General features: G+C 40.9%; 1 protein-coding gene across 4 annotated transcripts in view; it reads right to left on the reverse strand.

Annotated features, from left to right (window-relative positions):
* ALOX5 (arachidonate 5-lipoxygenase) overlaps window positions 1–19,935 on the reverse strand; it is a 46,193-nt gene that overhangs the window by 21,848 nt on the left and 4,410 nt on the right. For all 4 annotated transcript variants that reach the window (XM_018572024.1, XM_018572026.1, XM_018572025.1 and 1 more), the window contains exons 2-5: window positions 9,444–9,642; window positions 7,236–7,317; window positions 6,506–6,628; window positions 742–848 (exon numbers count right to left, since the gene is read on the reverse strand). In XM_018572024.1, the coding sequence (XP_018427526.1) occupies window positions 742–848; window positions 6,506–6,628; window positions 7,236–7,317; window positions 9,444–9,642 (511 nt within the window). The remainder of the gene's footprint in view (window positions 1–741; window positions 849–6,505; window positions 6,629–7,235; window positions 7,318–9,443; window positions 9,643–19,935) is intronic.

The raw sequence follows: 19,935 nt of genomic DNA on the forward strand, positions 1-19,935 counted from the left end.
TTATTATTTTCAGGACTTACATTTTTTTTTTTTAGTCAGGAAAATATAAAATATTGTATATGAATATAACATTTTTACATTCCATGCTTTTCTTAATTGCCCTGTCTGTTTTTTTAGAATACAATAGCTCAAATTCAAGTTTACACACAACTGAATAAGTAAGAGGACCCTCCTTCTCCAGCAATTGTTCTGTTCATATGAGGCTATACTGCGTTTTAATTGGAGAGAAAGTCTGAAAGCAAACAGTTTCTGCTGTGCTGTTTGTTTAGAAAGCCCACAAAAATTTGTTACACAAGTGTAATGGATGTGTCCTGTATGATATATTTATTCTAAAGAGTATATATAAATAGTTAAAAACAAAAACAAACATGTTGAAGGGTCAGATGGATTGTTACCTCATTGTAGGCCCATTAGAAATAAATCGGCTAACCGTAAAATGCATGTGCAACACATGTTAAAATGCTCACACATAGGTGTTAATCCAGCCTTAAAGTCTAGTATGTGAAAGTCATTAGTTTTTCTCACAGATAAATGGGTCAGTAAACAGAATATTGCTGAAATTAAGTACAAAATACAGATACTGAACTGTACTAAATGACCCTTTGTAGTTTCTGTCTTCACTTAAGTCTACATGCCATTCAGACTGACTGTCATTGACCCCATGTGCATCTGTTTCTATATTGTAGAACACTGTATTTAAAACACAACACAATAGAACCTTGACAATGTTCTGCAAAGTACCTGATATTGTATTGCTGATTCTGACAAATATCCTTTCAAAATCTGCAAAGTCATTCCATGAAGACTGGAACATGTGCATGAAGCTGTTCACAAACAGATTCTCCATCCTAAGAAATGAATACATGCACTTTATATTAAACAAAACTCAAAATTAAGGACAACATTTGTATATAGTTTGACAGTTCATATTTATGTTATAGACTGGTTTGATACTGTCCCCAAACTTTTATTAAAGCAGAAGTAAAATGTTGTATTCACCAACCATAAAAAGCTCCCCAAATGTTTTAGCCATAATGTGCTCTTATGCACAGCATATTAGCACAATATAACCGATGGCCTTGTAAGTGATCCTCTCTAGGGCTGCGGTGTCCGTGATCCCGTCTTTGGCCGGCACTTCCATCTTCACCGGCTCATCGTCTGTGTTTAGCATCTTCAGCTTCTTGATTGGTCGGGCTGGGAGTTACTTCATTTTGGCACAGGACCTTGCCAAACCTGTGCACTATGCAGTGCGCAGAGACAAAATTCTGCTGAAAAGTAGGTAGAAGATTTTTTTTTGTTAATTTTTTTTAGGTAGAAGAGACTTACACAGACTCTTCTGCCATAAAAAAAAACCTCCCCAACAACAGCACATTTTAAATACAAGACTTCACTTTCACTTTAACCAGTTGCCGTCCGCCCGTAGTAGAAAAACGGACGGACGGCAGTGTCGCATTCGCGGGTTGCCGTCGCCAGACGGCATTTTTTTCTGCTCGCGCGCGCACTCAATGGAAATACAGGCATTCAGTGCTAGTCATTCAGTACTGGTTGTTAATGTAGTAGATATTAACATTTAGTTACATGAGCATAGAGTATTTGGAAATATACCGCAGACACCCTGCTGAGTAACAAATGCAATCATTTCTCCCTCAAGAGAATAGACATCAGTTCTTTTCTCACATAAAGATGGGCAATAGGTGCAGGATGCCCTTTCGCAAAAATTCTTTCTTTGCACAGTGCCTCAACATAATCAAAACATTCTATGCTATGATCCCTATGATTGAATGGTTTCAATGGCATGTCTAATCTTTTCAACAAAGGTTCTCTCTACCTAAGATGTTCAGCGTGCTAGTATAGAAAGGGGGCAGTCAGAGAAGGACTTATTTGCATCTCTCCAGAATGCCAAGGTGTCTGAGTTCATCTCAAGATCTTCCACTGCTGAGGCAGTAGAGATGGACACCTTAGTAACACCTTGGCCACCTTGCAAAGTTTACACCTTTCTTCCAATTCCATTGACTCACAAGCTCCTGAACAGGCTAGCCAGGAGTCACTGACAATGATCACAGTCCTACCATTCTGGCTCAGGTGGCTGCTGTGCTCTCTCTTGTGCGAGTTCCTCTGCCACAGAGGTTCAACTAGCTGTCTCAAGACAATATAAATCAACCATGTCGGCTCGGCGGACACTGGCGGCCTGTCTCTTAACCTCTTGCCGTCCGCCCGTAGTAAAAAAACGGACGGACGGCACTGCTGCATTTGCTCGTTCGCGGCATCCCCCCCCGCGCGCGCGGTCAGCGCTGCCGGGTTTTCCCCCATACAGCGCTGCATGACGGAATAAATGTCAGTCAAAGTACCGCAGCGCTGAATAATGCAAATGGCCTGGATGGGAAGGGGGTTTAACACCGCGGATGTCAACTGGTTAAATGTGAGCAGGTGCAGGGAAGAGACTGCTCAGAGACAGCAGTAAACACCTATTGAAGGTAGAAAACTGGAGACAGATTGAGTGTATATCTGAATATGTGAAAAGTTCAGGCAGCTTGAAATAGTTCAACTTTCATTTAGAGAACTGCAAGTACAAAACATACTAACTTCTCTTCAGACAAGGATTGATATAGAAGTGGCACCGGGGGTTGTTGGGCCCTTTCTTCAGTTTCTGCCTGACAGAGTTGTCCTCATCTTGAGGGTGGGTTTTCTACCCAAAGTACCATCCAGGCCCCCCATCATTCAGAAACTAGACCTACCATCGTCTACTACACCAGAGGACCACCAACTTCATCCACTTACTATGGGCTACTTTCCAATAGTTTTCAAGTCCCTCCAGCGCTGGTGCCGGTCTCTGGTCCAACACTGACTGCTGTGTCTCCCACGGCGTCCTCCTGCGTGCATGCTGCCGGCTGCTTCCATTGACTTACACTGTGTTTCCTGGCCGAAGATCTCTACTGCGCATGCACCCGCCCCATGATCCTTCACGGCCGCTCGAGAATCTTTAGATCTTCAGATGGGGGCTAGCGGTTGAGACACAGCAAAGTATTTACCTTTTTGGTAACTTTTTTTAAATTTTTTTAATGTTTTTGCATGAATCTACTGCTTGCTAGCAGTAGATAAATGCAACAAAAAACGAGTGTTTCATTCCTCTTTAATTATACAGTTGTGTGAAAAAGTGTTGGCCCCCTTCCTGATTTTTCATTGTTTTGCACGTTTATCACACTTCAATGTTTCAGATCATTAAACAAATGTAAATATTAGTCAAAGATAACACAAGTAAACACAACATGCAGTTTTTAAAGGAAGGTTATTATTATTAAGGGGAAAAAAATCCAAACCCACATGGCCCTATGTGAAAAAGAGTTTGCCCCCCCCCCACCCCCCTGTTAAAACATAACTTAACTTTGGTTTATCACACCTGAGTTCAATTTCTCTAGCCACACCCAGGCCTGATTACTGCCACACCTGTTCGCAATCAAGAAATCACTTAAATAAGACTTGACTGACAAAGCGAAGTAGACCAAAAGATCCTCAAAAGCTACACATCATGCCGAGATCCAAAGAAATCCAGGAACAAATGAGAAACAAAGTAATTGAAATCTATCAGTCTGGAAAAGGTTATAAAGCCATTTCTAAAGCTTTGGGACTCCAGCGAACCACAGTGAGAGCCATTATCCACAAATGGCGAAAACATGGAACAGTGGTGAACCTTCCCAGGAGTCAGCGGCCAACCAAAATGACCCCAATAGCGCAGCAACAACTCATCCAAGAGGTCACAAAAGACCCCACAACAACATCCAAAGAACTAAATGGAACCATGAATTCTGCTGTCTACCAAAAAATCCTGAAGGATAATGTGCGGCCATCTGTTCGTGACATCAAGCTGAAGCGAACTTGGGTTCTGCAGCAGGACAATGATCCAAAACACACCAGCAAGTCCACCTCTGAATGGCTGAAAAAAAACAAAATGAAGACTTTGGAGTGGCCTAGTCAAAGTCCTGACCTGAATCCTATTGAGATTCTGTGGCATGACCTTAAAAAGGTGGTTCATGCTCGAAAACCTTCCAATGTGGCTGAATTACAACAATTCTGCAAAGATGAGTGGACCAAAATTCCTGCACAGCGCTGTAACAGACTCAATGCAAGTTATCGCAAACGCTCGATTGCAGTTCTTGCTGCTAAGGGGGGCCCAACCAGCTATTAGGTTTAGGGGGCAAACACTTTTTTCACACAGGGCCATGTGGGTTTGGATTTTGTTTTCCCCTAATAATAAAAACCTTCCTTTAAAAACTGCACCTACTTGTGTTATCGTTGACTAATATTTAAATTTGTTTGATGATCTGAAACATTTAAGTGTGACAAATGTGCAAAACAATGAAAAATCAGGAATGGGGGCCAACACTTTTTCACACAACTGTATTTAAAATTTTGAAGCCAAATCGGTATAACGCCTATTTTATATTTGTTACATGTTCCAATTCACATAGTATAAGCTAAAAAAAAAAAAAATTTCAAAATGCTTGCAGTTTGAATAGCTTTTTAGTTGCTAAAAGTTCTACTTTCGTTTGACCTTCTTTGTAATGTTAGCTGTGAGGTGTTTGTGGTAAATCTGTCTGTACTGTACTGGCTGATTTCTATATAATGTGTATACTGTCTATCCTAACAAAGGGTAAATGATTAAAAGCCTAGCTTCTGCATTGTATGTTAATATGAGAAGCATCTTCCACACATTCCTGTACTCAGTTTTTCTATAGGGGCAGGTCACAGTGAAGGTGGTGAGAAAAACTTGGATTCAGCCATCTTGGCAGTTAGGAGAGGCAAAATGACTGGTTGTGCTGCCCAAAAGGAGAAATAGGGGTAAAGGGGCTTCCCTGAGAACACTTGGTGTGGATCATCAAAGCCATCAGACAGATTTATACTTATACTACGCTACATGCAAAAATCCTTCATTTGGGTGGCATAATAATTTGGCCTATAATCCCAATCTTCTTAAATATGCAGCTTTCATTAAAATAATAACTGATGATCATTCCATGAAGGTCCTTGCCTATTCATTTACTGTTATACTGAAAACACTCCATCCTTGATTCCCAATTGCACTCCTGCATTGTCACGCTGTTGTGTGGGCTTTCAATACAAGTGGCTGTTTTAACACATATTACACAGGCAAATGTCACCATTAGTAAACTGTCCAATGCAAAGCAGCTATTACTGGAGTGCATACATGTAGACAGGAAGTGGCTGCAAACAGGCTGCAGGTGATCGGCAATAGATAATGAAAAAGAGATGAAGATATATACAGATGATTCCTCCTACTATCAACATGCAAAATAAGAAGAATATTAGTCTGCAAGTGTGCCTTGGTTGTTCCACTCTGTATTACTTACTACACTAAACAATAGTGCCTTTTATTCTGTTGCACATATTATTTCTATTAACCTACCTGGCGGTCTGGATATCTTAGTTTTTCTTTTCTTTTTTTTTTCTATTTTTTTTCTTCAATTTTTTACTTTTAAATCCCCCGCCGGTTGGGCCGGAGGACACAGCGGAGCTCCTGGACAAGGTAAGCGACACACAGTGTAATCCCGAGTGTGGCTTGGTACTGAAAATTAACCCAGAGCCAAACCTGGGATTACCGCCAGGAAGGTTAATGACTGTCTGCAATTGAATGTATAATATTTTTCTATAATTATGTATTATGTTTAGATCTAAAATAAACCATTGCAGTCAGGTAAATTAAAAATATTATATATACATATTTCATGATTTGAGGATCTTGCTGCCAGCAGGGGGAGATACTGATCCTTAATGTGATCTTCAGAACACACAGCTGATTGAATCAGGGGAAGGACACTTCCCCAACCCTCCTCTGCTCATTTGAGCCCTATGTTTCAGTGAAGCTACCCATACACGTTACGGATATCGACCAATTTTCGCATGCGATCGCGTTTTCGTCCGATATTCGTAAGGTTGATGGGCGGTGTACAACCGCAAATACTGTACAATCGATCGACTTTTGAGTAACCAGCAGGTTAGAAAACTTTGGTTGATCGTACAATTTTTGCAAGGTTGGTGGCGTTTCCGTACGTCAAAATTCGTACGATCTACACTGCACATGCGCGGACGAAAATACGTGTGGTCGATTACCGCAATTTGTCCAGGTGCTTTCTTCGAATTACCGCTGATCCAACCTTGCGATAATCGGGGCAGGATGGGGCCACCGTACACCGATGATCGCAAGGTGTATGGGCAGCTTTAGACAGATAATCAGAAAGTGTTTGCTTAGCTTTCTTATTAGAAAGCACAGTATCTTCTGCAAGCACTGTCACAGAGGTACCCTGCAGTAAATGTTTATTTGCAAAAGAGAGATTTTATTAAATCAATGATATATCAATAATATAAATTACCAAATTCTCAAAAAAAAAACAAGAATAGAAATTGACCAAAAACCAACATAGTTTCCTTACAGTTTTTTTGAGCTGTACCCCCTTTACAGTTTTTTTTTAACTTAATTTTTTTAACTTACGCTTTGGTGTAGTTCAAGATGAAATCAACGCCTTTTTCACTGTCAAACTGAATGTCATGGGGCAAGTCACTATGGCAGTGAGCATCAATGCTCAGTGGGAAACCAGGATGCCATTCCTTCCACCTGTATAAAAACATTGTCATCAGCTATGGTATGTATACTATTACCATTACTAATTTTTGTCATCAGCTATGGTATTTTTACTACTACCATTACATGGTCCCTGTGTGTATTGTAAAGTAGCCACCCCTCCGAGATCACTCCTCAGAGGGACTACAATGTCATGTTTAGTTCACTAATTTGTATTGAAATTGTAGTTCATCACGGGAACAAGCTTGGAGCAGTGGCTACTTTACAACACACACAGGGACCATAAGAAACAAAACTAGCCACCCTCCAGAAGGAAGGACATTGTCAGCATGAATTCGGAGATGATTTGAGGATCTACAGCCAAGTGATACACAAATAAGATAAATGTTTGTGAATAGTTAAGGTACTTGAACAAATGTTTAAGATTTAACTTTAAGTTTTATAGGCTTTAACAGAACAATCTTTAGTTAGCTGCAATTTGTCTCTGGCATCTCAATCTACAACCGAACAACTAAGTATATCACATCATAGCTGTGCATATTAATATACTTTCGTCACTGGTATGAATTGGCATTGCTTCTTAGTTGTTTCAGCCTCAACTGTCTATTTTTATAAACCTCTAAAATATTAAAAAACATACCTGTATTGTTTTTGCCTGTCTTCCAGTTCTTTTCTCCTGTGTTGCTTGTGAATCTGTGTTACATCATGTGTGACCAGTTTTGCTGTTGAGGACAAAATGGTGGTTGTTAGCTTTAATAGACTGCAAAGGATTACAGGGGAACTATAGTCATGTACATGTTTTTTTGTTTCTATATGCACAAAAACAAATATGCAAATTATGTTTGTAATTGTGCATTGAGGGCATTACCTATGCAGGTTGTGTTCCTCATGTCACTGGAAGCCTACTAGACAGGATAGGTCCGATTTAAAACAATAGACTCTCTATTCACCTTCACATTAATAGACTGCATTAGATGCAGTCTAATGATGTGATATAAAACTCAACTCTTTATGCCATGGCTTTTCAAATGTTGTTTCCTGTGGGCTGGAAAGAATGGAGATTGAAGCCCGATGGCAGCATTCTACTAGCCCATGAGCTGCCTAGACTGCTGTGACCAAAAAGTGCTGAGGATCTGAGTTTTTTCACAGTGTAAAAAATTTTTGCCACATCAGCTGTTTAATCTTTAGCTAACATTACAGATGTATATTTTTAGACGTTAGGTCTAAAAAGATATGTTGTTGGGAATGATGTGATACAGTGGCGTCACAAGGGGGGTGCGGGGGTGCTGCCCGCACCCGGGTGACACCATTGGAGGGGTGAAACCAAAATGACTGACAGTCATTTTGGTGTCACCCCCCTCTGAAAAGTCAGAGGAGGGGACAGTATCAGGAGAGAGGAGGGGACCCGGCGGCATACCTTATCCCGCCAGGTGACTGTCCCCTCCTCTCTCTGCCGGCGTCCATCACCAAGATGGCCGCCGTCAGGCATCAGAAGACTGCCGCGTGTGCACGATGATGTCACACGCGTGCGGGGTGACGTCTCGGCAGGGTGACACTCGGTTACCGCTCTGGGTGTCACCCAGCCTCGGGACGCCCCTGGTTAGACAATCTAAAATGTTACAACTCCTAAAAATGTAAGCATTGATTAATGTTAAAGTGGACCTTTACCCCCCTTTGACTAAAAATCACATCACCATACAGCTCTGCATGCTGATATGGAATCATCTTACATTCATTAGATAAGCAAACTTTTCTTAATTTACTTACAATCTCTTTTTTTACACTTTCTGGTCCACTTTGGCACAAATTATGTAATTGTGCCCAAACATGGCATCCTTGGATGGTTACATTGGCAGAGTATTGCTGGAAAATCTCATCTGTAATCTAATGAGATCTTAGGGAAAGGCATTAACCCCCCTCCCCCCCAGGATGATGTGCATGGTTACATGTCCTAGTCGCATGTGTCAGAGTTTCAGGAAGTAAAGGGAGATGTATTAATCTGCCCTTAGTAAAAATGACCACTGTGAGAACACTGGGGAAGAAAAGAGAAATAAGGTATGCAAAGAATAAAGAGCCTGCAAACTTACTATTTACTAAACATTTCTAAAGGTGTCTTTGTTGTTATTTTGAAGATATGGGTTCCTCTTTAAAGGAGAACATTCCTCTTTAAAGGAGAACTATGAGGCGAGTGAAAATCACTCAGCCTCATAGTTCTAGCCGACCTGTGACAATGAAACTGTCACAGGTCGGCTCTATAGATCGGGAAGTGAGCGAACGCATACCGTCGGTCGCTCACTTCTCGATCCTGCCCCTGCCGAGAGCCGTGACTGTCACTCACGGCTCTCTGCACGCATTCCCCCCACCCCGCTCCGATCCTCCAGTGCTGACTGGCGGAACGGATGGGGGAGGGGGCGGGTACAGCTGGCTCTGCCTCTGGATAGGCAGAGCCAGCTGTCAATCATGCAGCTGGGTGGATCTCGACAGCAATGTCGGGATCCGTCCCGGCTGCGTCGTCTCAGTATACCGCGATCTTTAGCTCACGGTATACTGAGCTTTGGGTGACGGTAGGACGCTAATTTGTGTCCTCCCGTTACCCTAAGGAGAACTATGGGGAAAAGCCCTGATCCCCTAGTTCTCCTTTAATGAGGGGAATGTCACTGATGTGTAAGTTTAATGGTCAGAGTTCATATAACTGGCAGACTTCTTGTTAATTCTTTACCTGCCTACAGAAAAAGGTAAAAAAGTACCTGCAGCTATTAATGTTCCATAGTACCTGACCAGGCACAAATGCTGTTAAATATGTCATTTTATTAAAATATCTGAATGCTAAAGCCCAGTTAATACCAACCTGTCCCTTCACGAAGATCAATTTCTTTATCATTACTGATCCATCTGTAGCAAGGGAACTCCAGGTAGTCTCCTGCTGGAGTCTTTACTGTAATGTGTCGACAGTACCAGTCATCTTTATACCAGTATTTATGTTTATTTATTTTAATTAGCTGAATGTCTCCAATATCTTCTGCTACGGTAATATCATAAGAATCCACCTAAAGGTAATGGCATGAAATGGGTTATTAGAGAACTTTCTTACAAGAAAAAATATTTAAAAAGATAATTAGATATATAAACAGACAGACAGAGAGAGAGACAAATGTTCAATACACACATATTATTGTTCACAACATAACTTAACATGACCATGCCGTTCCTCTTGCTATTCTGTTGGAATGTATGTGTGAATAGTTTCTTACAAGCGGTTGAAAATTACATTTTCCATACCTTTTGTTTTTGAAGAAAGGAGGGATGAAGGAAGGGAAAGCCAAAAAAGGTCAGGCGGATTTCTATATTGATTTTCACAGCTGCTATTTAGGAATTATGACATTGAGAGTTATGACATTCAAGAAAAAGCAAAACATTTACTGATTCTGGAACAAATGAGTCACTTTATAGTAAACCTAGGGAAGAAGTTACAAAAACCACATTGTGAGCAAAAGCTAACACTAAAATCTAATTTATAACTATATATGAAAAGTTTTGTTTTCTGTACAGAGATTGGCACTCGTATGATATGTATATGACCTTATTATTACGGCTTGTGTTGCACAAAATTACAAGTGGCTGTTATCCTCTGTAAAAATACTGGAGAGAGTAATTTAGAAAAAGTTTATTTTCAGGCAAAAATGTTTTTCCAGTTTAGGAAGGAGTGTGGAAAGGTGAGAGCCTCTGTCAAATTTTTAGCTGTACTCATATCCTTTATTGGAGGAGATCCACCCTCTCAGAGAGGCCATTATTACAAACACTGAAAGTATTAGTAAAACTAAAATGTTGCCGTTGTCAGCAAAACAGTAGAGGGAATATTTTCCAACTGGGACACCTGTACCTGTGACAACTGTCAAAAGGTGGGATTTCCCTCACTTTGGGGAGATTTCCACTCTGGGACAGGAAATAAAGTGAAATCTCCCAACTGAGGACTCAAATACAATAGAAGCCTGACAGTGTTTAATCCTTAAAAAACTAGAAGAAACATTTCAGATGGAGTTCTTCTTTAAGAATTAAGTAACTTCCTTTTTAAAAACCTTTCTAAAAATAGCATATATTCAACCATCCATTAAACCTTCACATAAACCAGTGTCTGAAACTTAATAACTTATATGACCTGCAGCACTTGGTCCCTGTGCATGAAGTGTTGTTATTCGTTCTGCAGCATCTTTTTGAGCAGAATAAATTATTGCCATGAGAAAATACATTGAGGAGAATTTATCAAAACGGTAGCAGACAAAATCTGGTGCAGCTGCCATGGCAACCAATAAGCTTCTTTCTTTCATTTCAAAGCTTAACTCAACAAACTGAAGAGAGAAGCTGACTGGTTCCTGTGAGCAACTGCTCCAGATTCTGTCTACTCGTGTTTTGATCAATCCTTCCCATTGTTTACATAGGGACATGATCACCCAAAAGAGTTGAATTGTGAAAAAAGTCTTGCATACTGTACTTTGTGGTTGCTGACCTGTATTTTGCTATTTATATCAATTAAAATGAAATCCTTACTGTACGTGCATCAGCCCATGTCTACTCCTGCCTTGGATCATAAACTGAGTTCTTAGAAAATGACTATTTAGATATCTGATATAAACCTCTGAACCATGATGTAAAGAAGTCAAACACAAATATTTTTTTCCGGAAAACCAAGCAGGAACTGAAACCAGCCTTAAAACATTATATCTGCCGTGTAACAAGATGTATTAGTGAAAAGTCAACAACCTTTTGCTTAGCTGGAACATATTTACTTCTTGTATCTGAATTTTGAGGAACAAAGAATGGTAAAGAGGATGTTTAGTAAAAAGTATGAATAGCACGTTTTTATATGCTTCTACTAAGTAACTTTTTTTTTTTTTTTAACAGACAACATAAATGTGATATCTAGCATAGTAGAGTCTAGTATTGACCTGGTCCATTTGTCAGTACAGTTGAGCAGTGCTGATTTCTGTTGTGATCATAGTGAACCTGCGGCAAGGCTACTCAAGTATTTATATTACCTCTGTAGCTGCAGGCACTGTGGGGAAATTTATCCTCAAATTTTAGTTGTTTTCCTGAAGTTGTCCAAGTTCTCCTCTCAACAGATCAGCGAACTTTCAGCTGGAGCTGGTGAAAGCGGATCCTGCTTTCCTGATCACTTGACAACAGTGATTATTCAATTTTTTAACAATGTGTACTAAATTATTTTGTTGCAGCTGTTGTGCTACTTGGCACCAGAAATCAAGCGTGACACACTGTATTTTGAGGTTGCATGGTAAATGATTTTTGATGGATGCCTGAACTAATTCTCTAATTAACAAAACAATTGAAAAGGAATCTAAATGCCTTTCTTTGTCCACCATTTTCTGGCTCACATTGTATACTTGGTCCAAGCCTGCAAAGGATCTTTAACCCGTAAAGGAGTTTTCAAAACAATTCCGTCTCTAAAAATTAAAATGGCAACTTGTACATGTTCAGTTTATCCTTTAGGAGCTGCAGAGACTCGCTAGTTATGTACTGGCCTGCAGGTAGAAACTGCAGTGCACAATGGAGAGAGATGCAGGCATCCAACACACTCAGAAGTGCCAGATGCTTAAGATGCATATATAGCCCTGCAAAAACGGATTCACCACAGGTACGACAGTTTAGTATCATTAGCACATTGTAAAGCGTGTGTGACTGTTGGCGCTATATAACCCCTGTATGATAATAATAATAATAATAATAATAACATATACTCTTTGGTGAAAAGTTGGTGGGCACCTGACCGCTACATATATATGAGCTTCGAGGACATCCTAATACAAAATCATGTGTGTTAATATGGAGCTGCCCCCCCTTTGCAGCTGAAACAGCCTCCACTCTCCCGAGAAGGCTTTTCACAAGATTTTGGAGTTTGTCTGTGAGCATTTGAGCATTTAGGAGGTCAGTATAGGTACTGGATGGGGAGGCCTGGCTTTAAATCTGCATTGCAAAAATTATTCCAAAGGTGTTTTAATATGATTGACTTCAGACCTCTATGCAGACCCTTTAAGTTCCTCAACAACAAACTAGGAAACACAGTAGGATCACAAGGTTCAAGTTCAATTATCTTCATAACCCTTTACTGGAAGCTCCTAAACCCAATTATTTGGTAGTATTTTGTCCACATACTTTTGGCCATATAGTAGAGGTGATGGTCAGGTGTCCACAGACATTTAGCCATATAGTACTGACATTGGGTTTTTTTTGAGACAGAGTTTTCTTTAAAACATTCATGAAAAAATGAAACGTTTCATAAAATAAATAGACCTTACTCCAGTAGGTATATTCTGGTGCTAATTATCTCAGACAAACCCATTACAAGAGTTTAGTGATTCAGGCAAATATAATTAGAAAGTTGGAGTAATAATCAGACACAGAGCATTTATTTTACATACTGGAGTGGAGTAGAAGAATCTGTCAGAACAGAACATAGTTAAAATAAAGCTGTTGGGGAAGATGATTTTTAACACACAGCTGGCTTCTTGTCCAGTATTCCTTTAGAGGAATATTTCCAACTGTGATTTTGCTACCTCTCTTTACCTCTAAAAGTCACCTACCAGAACAGCAGGTTGCACAGCACTTACACAAAGGTCAAGAATGTGTATAATTTAACACGCACTGTTGTTAAAGCGGAATGCTAGGCAGATATAAGAGACACAAATCAATGCAGCACTATCATCATTAAGACATCATTACATGTATTTTGTATATAAATGCAAGCAGTGTAAGTGCCTGAATCTGACCCAGTATCAACCTTTCGAAGTCCATGTACAGCAGGGCTGTAGTGTGAGTGGAAGAAGCAGCACAGGGAGCCAATTAGTTCATGTGGTGTTAAGCATGCTTTTATTGCGTGACTACCTAATGACTGTCCTCTTACTTTTATGATATGTATACTTACTCTGGGTAAATGATGACTCAGAGCCAGAAAGTCAATATAATAATTGGGCCAGTAGCATGTACAGATGGAGGTTAGAAATGGTGTGTTTTGACAATGTGACTAATACATAACTTCTCCTTTTACTACAGCTGTCTTTTACTAAACAATCACTTGTTCTAATGTATCACTAGGATCTTCAGCTCTACCACGCGGCTGGCAAAACGTACAGAAATACTGAAAATATGAAGTAAGAACAGTATGCCCCAGAGTGCATTTCATCAGTTTATCTGATGGGCTGTAATATTCCTTGGTTTGATGCAAGCAGGATTTCAAATCAACAGATAAAATGTCCTAGAATTCATTGTACAAGTATATATATATGACCCTCTAGCTAGTGCTATGATTCTAAAATGCAGATACTGTATTCTTTAAAGCAGGCGGCTTTTAGGACGGTATTAACCTAAAGAAGAACTCATTGTAAATAATAATATCAGTTAATGATTTATTGTCATACATATTTTGAAGCCTAGCCTTTTAAAATCACTTAGTTTTTTGCCAAATGATTTAACGAGCAAATAAACCTGGAAAAATGTGTTCTAGCAATAAAACAAAATAAATATAAACTAAATAATAAAAAATAACAATCAATACAAGATAACTGCCGTGTTTAAAGGAAATACTATAAAAAGTCTAATGAGTCTTGCTTAGAAGATAACTGTGTGTCAAGGCTAGTCAGGTGTATCTGGATCACAGCTGCGGAACTCGTAGGGATTAAGAAGGTTTAGGGGGAAGGTCAGTGAGCGGCTCCCAATTACACCAAGTGCGGTAGATTGAAGAAAAGTTTACTGAGTTTAATGATTGAACATTTACAGATACCTCACTGTACAGCAAAATCTATATTTGGCTGTGTAGGGAAGTAGATAGTTTACCATAATAGAGCAAGATGATTTTGCAACTAGATTCATTTTAACTAAAAGACAAATGATAACCTCTATGGTTTTACTATAGAAATTCAGAATAAATGAGAGGAAAAAAAAACGTAGTGTAGGGCTGCGACTTCCCATTTTACATAGATATATAAAATAGTCTATTTTAACAAATATTTAAGGTTATATCTTTGTATCTCATTCTCACTCTGGGTTCAAAATATTGAGTTAAGATGTTGGAGGTAGATATAATTAGAGAAGCCAAAGTCTATAGGCATCTACCAATGTTTTAAACAGAAATAAAAAGGTTTATACACATTTGCAAAAACTAAAGATGCTGGAACTCAGTTACTTGTCTAACTGCTTACCCAATTCAATGGGTAGAGGTGTCCTTAGTAACGTTGACTGAATTGGTTTACAGGGATCCCATCCTGAAATATGTCATTTCAGGGAGGTGCCCTCTATCAACCCCCCCCCCTCTCTCTGCAGGGGGGGGGGGGCAACAACAAGGAAGAGAGCACCCCCTTGAAATGATGGCAGGTAGCAAAGAAGCTAATGCTTCCTTTGCTATCTGCTGTTTTTTTTGTATTGTGTTCTGGCAGCTGCTGTCATCAGAATAAAAAAAAAATGGCACAGGAACTAATAGCTAGATTGCTATTGGCTATTTCCGTTTGGAATAGCCAATAGCAAGCTGGCTATTGTACCCGCCCTCTGCTGCTGTCAGTCAGCAGAGGTGGACCTGATGGAGAACTTCAGGTCCACCTCTGCTGATTGACAGAAGCAGTGGGCGGGTGCAATAGCTAGTCTGCTATTGGCTATTGCAAATTGATATAGCCAATAGAAATCGAGCTATTAGTTCCTGTGCTGTGTTTTTTTTTTCTGACTGCCGGCGGCCCCGATGTCAGAAAAAAATAAGATAGCACGGAAAGGTTTACTCTGCTAAATGGAGCACAGTAAACCTTTCCAGGAGAAAATGTTTATCTCCCGGGTGTCCGGGAGTCCCTATCTAATAGGGGGAGGCTCGTGGAACATCCGAGAGAGTTGAGATGTCTGGGTTTGCTGGAATCAAGAGTTGCAGAAAATTGATCTGCATTAATTGCATGTTTGCCACATAATATGGATTTGCTCTGCTGGGGGAAAATCCACTCAGTGAGGTTCATACATATAGTAGAGTATATTCACTTTGCAGAGTTCATTTCCACTTAGGTTAACCATATTCACTAAGCTGAGTAAAACATTTTGTTTACAAATTGAACATTCTCTTCAAACAAATTTGATTACCGTTACAGTGGGGCTACCCCCATACTTCAAAGATTAACTGATGGTTTTTGTCTAGGTTAAAAAAAAAAATATACTCACCTGATCCACTGAGCTGGCTTGTTCTTAGACCAGTCCTTCCAGCCTCACTCTAAGGCTGGGCACACACCTTACAACCATCGCAAGACTTTTGTCTTGCGATGGTTGTAAGGTAATTAAAAAAACGTACGATCTGCCCATCTTGGACAGGCAGATCATACTTGCGATGATGGCAAGCCCGCCCCGCCAAGGGGCGGCTTCCAACAACCGCAATGCCGAACGGGCAGTGTGCGCTTGCGCACACCGGCCCATCGGGCTTTTATCTTCCGAACATGCTACACACCCGCCGAAAATCGTATGATTCTCGGCAGGTTTCCGAACATGTTCGTAAGATAAAAGTCGTGCGACCTTACAGAAGTAGAGGTCGCATGACTTCCACACACCTTACGATAATCGTATGACTGCAGGATTTCCCGCGATTATCGCAAGGTGTGTGGGCACCTCAAAGGTCAACACACACACACGTTACAATCTGGCCGTACAATCTCTGTACAATCAACTTTAGATCTACCAAATCTATGGCATATGAGGACCTATACAATCTGTCCAATCAATCTGTATACAATCAGGTAGGCCTTTGTACTACACACTTGTTGGTAGATCTAAAGGAGATTGTACAATCAGATTGTAACATGTGTGGTGAGCTTAAGGTCTCTAAGTCATCACGTTCTATACACAGTGTATAGGACATGAGGATACCATCGCTGCAGCTTTAGAGGAGACGGGCAGGAGGGAGCTCTGAGGATCGGGTGAGTTTAACTTTTTTAAACCTAGACAAAAAGGAGCAGTTAATCCTTGCAGTAGACATGTAAATGTAATTTCGTTCCGAATAGATATTTGTATGGATTAAATTAATTTAAAAATGTTTACATTCGGATAAATCCAAATGTCTGAATTCAAACGTGTCCAAATTCGAAAGAATCAGATCAGTTTTTTTTTGCTGTTTGCTGTTGCATTACAGACAAGGTCATGTGACTTCCTGTTGTGGATTGTTCCAACACGAAAATTTGAAATCCAAAAAACGAAAAAATTACCGTATTTTGCGGTCTATAAGACGCTCCGGACGATACGACGCATGGCTTCTGTGACAGAAATTCTATGACAGAAATTCTGTCACAGAAGCTGCAGTTAGTGACTGCTGAGACAGGTGGCGCTGTCTCAGTAATCACACGGAGCAGACGAAGAACGACGTTCTTCGTCTGCTCAATGGGCTCTATGGTGAGCTCCTATGGGGGACCGTGACGGGTCACGGTCCCCCAGAGGAACGGGGTACCCAGAAAACCACGGCGGGGGGCGGACACGATCGCCGATGCCGCCGCCGCTCGATTTAATACAAGGGATCTAATTAGATCCCTTGTATTAAACGAACAGCGGCTCCCACTGTACATTCAGCTCTGCTTGTCAGAAGCAAGGCTGAATGTACAAAAAGAAACTACTCGCCCGGCGCCCGAAACTGCATGTCCCGGGCGTCGGGCGATAGGTATTCGCTCCATAAGACGCAGGCACATTTTCCCCCTCCTTTTGGGGGAAAAAAAGTGCGTCTTATGGAGCGAAAAATACGGTAAATAAAAATCCAAATCGACCCAAAACCAAACAAATGTTTTGCGGCATTATATGTCTACCTTGCAGTGTGGAGTTAGCCCCACTGCAAGGGTTAATAAAACTTGTGCCTAGAGTTCTTCTAATGTATACAGTATATGTATCCTGATTATAGTGTGTTACTCCTGAGATTCTGTATCTGGGAGTCCCCACAGGGTTACTTAAAGTGTATTTCCACTTTTGCAGTCACCTTTGAGAGATCCCCTCTATATGTTTGTGTTCCTATTCACACAGCATAAAGAACAATAATACAAAAATCAATTCTTACCTTTTAGATTACTAAAGCAGGCAAGATGGCTGAATCCAGGTTTTTCTCAGCACCTTTACGTTGATCTGTCCTAATGGAAAGCCTTAGGACTGAAATTGGAGGATTGTGTTTCTTATCTTATTAACTTAATTAACATACACTGGACAAATCACCTCAGGCCCCTCACAGCCTCTACTAACATTGCAAAGAAAAATAAACAAGTAGAAATGTTAACCCTTAAAACCCTACCCAAAGAAAAAAACAGCTTAAACTGCAGGAAGCATTTTTCAAATATTTGTTTAGCTTATACTCAGTAAATAGGAACATATGTAAATAGGTGTTTTCCCAATTTGACTGCAAAAGTGGAAATACACTTTAAACATGGTCATGTTTAACCGCTAACAATGTCCTTGATTTCAAGAAGTGGTGTAGCCTTTGAATCTCAGCAGTCCTGAGGATAAGACCGTAAATGTCAGTGTGTACTGAATCACAGCAATCCAGTTATCATCCAACAAACTTAGGCCCCATTCACACCTAGGCGTATTGTAATATGCGCGTCTGTCGCGCGACCGTCACGCGGTTTTTTTACCGCGATTCGCGGTAAAAAAGTCGCGCGATTCCAAAGGCTACTTGGCTGTATCCCAATGGAAAACGCCCTACAAAACGGCCCAAAGTAGTCCCGGGACCTTTTCAGGCGTGGGCCGCTTTGTAGGGCGTTAGGGACGGGTGGAAATACGCCTAGGTGGGAACGAGGGCATTGACTACAATGCTATTTATTTTTTGGACCGTTTTGTAGCGCGTTCGTCGAGCGTAGGACGCGCGACAAAACGGTCAGGTGTGAATGGGCACTTACAGGGTCTTATATGTGAGACAAGGGAGTATCTAAATGTAATACCTTATCAGCTCAAGATGTATCAGGTGGTGCTATTAAGTGGTGTTAAACCCTGAAAAATAAAATGCGTACATGCTGCAGACCTCAACACTTACCATGATTGCCGTGTGTCTTTTTTTTTTTTTCAAGGTTGTGGTTGCGTTGCTTTTCCCATGTGAAAATGCTCTCTCCCCTGGTTCCTGTTTATAGGGGGCTCCTTCCCCTTACAAGGTCCTATAGAGTCACATTTGCATACTCCCTCCTGACTGGAACTACAGTCGCCTCTTCCTACCCTGCTTGCGTCCACAGGGTGGAAACCACACCCCTGCTCCTTCCTTTTCCAAACAAATGATTGACAGCGCAACTGGAACCTGTGCGGTACCTAGTACAGCACAGCTGTCAAGAAGCCAGGAAGTGAGGTGCAATCTTCCAGACAAGGACAAAGACATTCTTACCCCACTGAAAATAAAGAGTTTTGGCTGTTTTGGGGGTTTAAATGTATTAAATGTGAACGGGGACAATAAAACACATAAATAGACTGCAATGGTATGCCCATTTTTCTTCTCTCTCAGTGAGTGAGTTGCCTCTCAAGTCAGAGGCGTAACTAGAACCCTCAGGGCCCCGGTGCAAGAAAACCATAAAGGCCCCCCCCACCGTAAGGAACTGTGCCCGTCTGAGTGCGTGCAGACGGGACGGCAATACATGCCGGCGGAATCTCGGCAGGGAATGAGCGGCACTCTCCGGGGGGGGGGGCCTCTTCTTCCTCGCTGGGCCCCCCCCAATTGGCGGAACGCCAGGGCCCGGTCGCAATTGCGACCGCTGCGACCCTGGTAGTTCCGCCAGTGTCTCAAATGGAAGTAACCCAAATTAGATCTGCATCTTGACCATGTATTTAAAAAAAAGGGAAAATGTGGATATGAAAGAAAATTGTAATGAATCAAGCATTTCATCATGTATTGGCTTCTGAGAGGTGTAACTACTTGTTGACAGGCATGTCATTAGAAATACATTGTTTTCAGTGTGCTACAAGTGACTGGAAAGTGGTTAAATCTCTCATTAGCAAAGAGTTGTATTTGGATATGCAGCCTCAGGGTACAGCCTATCGTGCTGTTGAAACCTCTTATTGGCAGTTATATCAGCTAGTTATAGGCACCTTTAAATGGCTGACTCAGCAACTGACTTTTTACATGTCTTAGATCAGTAGTAGTTTTAGGTGTGGTCACAAGGATAGGAAGGAAGAGGAAATCTCACTAGCAGGGAGCAAAATAACTGACAGTAAGAGCAGTGGCAGACATTCCAACCCTTTCCCATTCTATCCAACATTTAAAAACAGCTAGCTAGCTGGATTAGGTGCCCTGAGTCCCTGCCCTTTTCCCCCCACAGTTCTCTACTTGCCTAACTCTCACAAGCACTATTAAAAAATATATT

Source organism: Nanorana parkeri, unplaced genomic scaffold (assembly GCF_000935625.1).
Source record: "Nanorana parkeri isolate BGI_ZX_2015 unplaced genomic scaffold, ASM93562v1 scaffold1905, whole genome shotgun sequence".
Lineage (NCBI taxonomy): Eukaryota > Metazoa > Chordata > Amphibia > Anura > Dicroglossidae > Nanorana > Nanorana parkeri.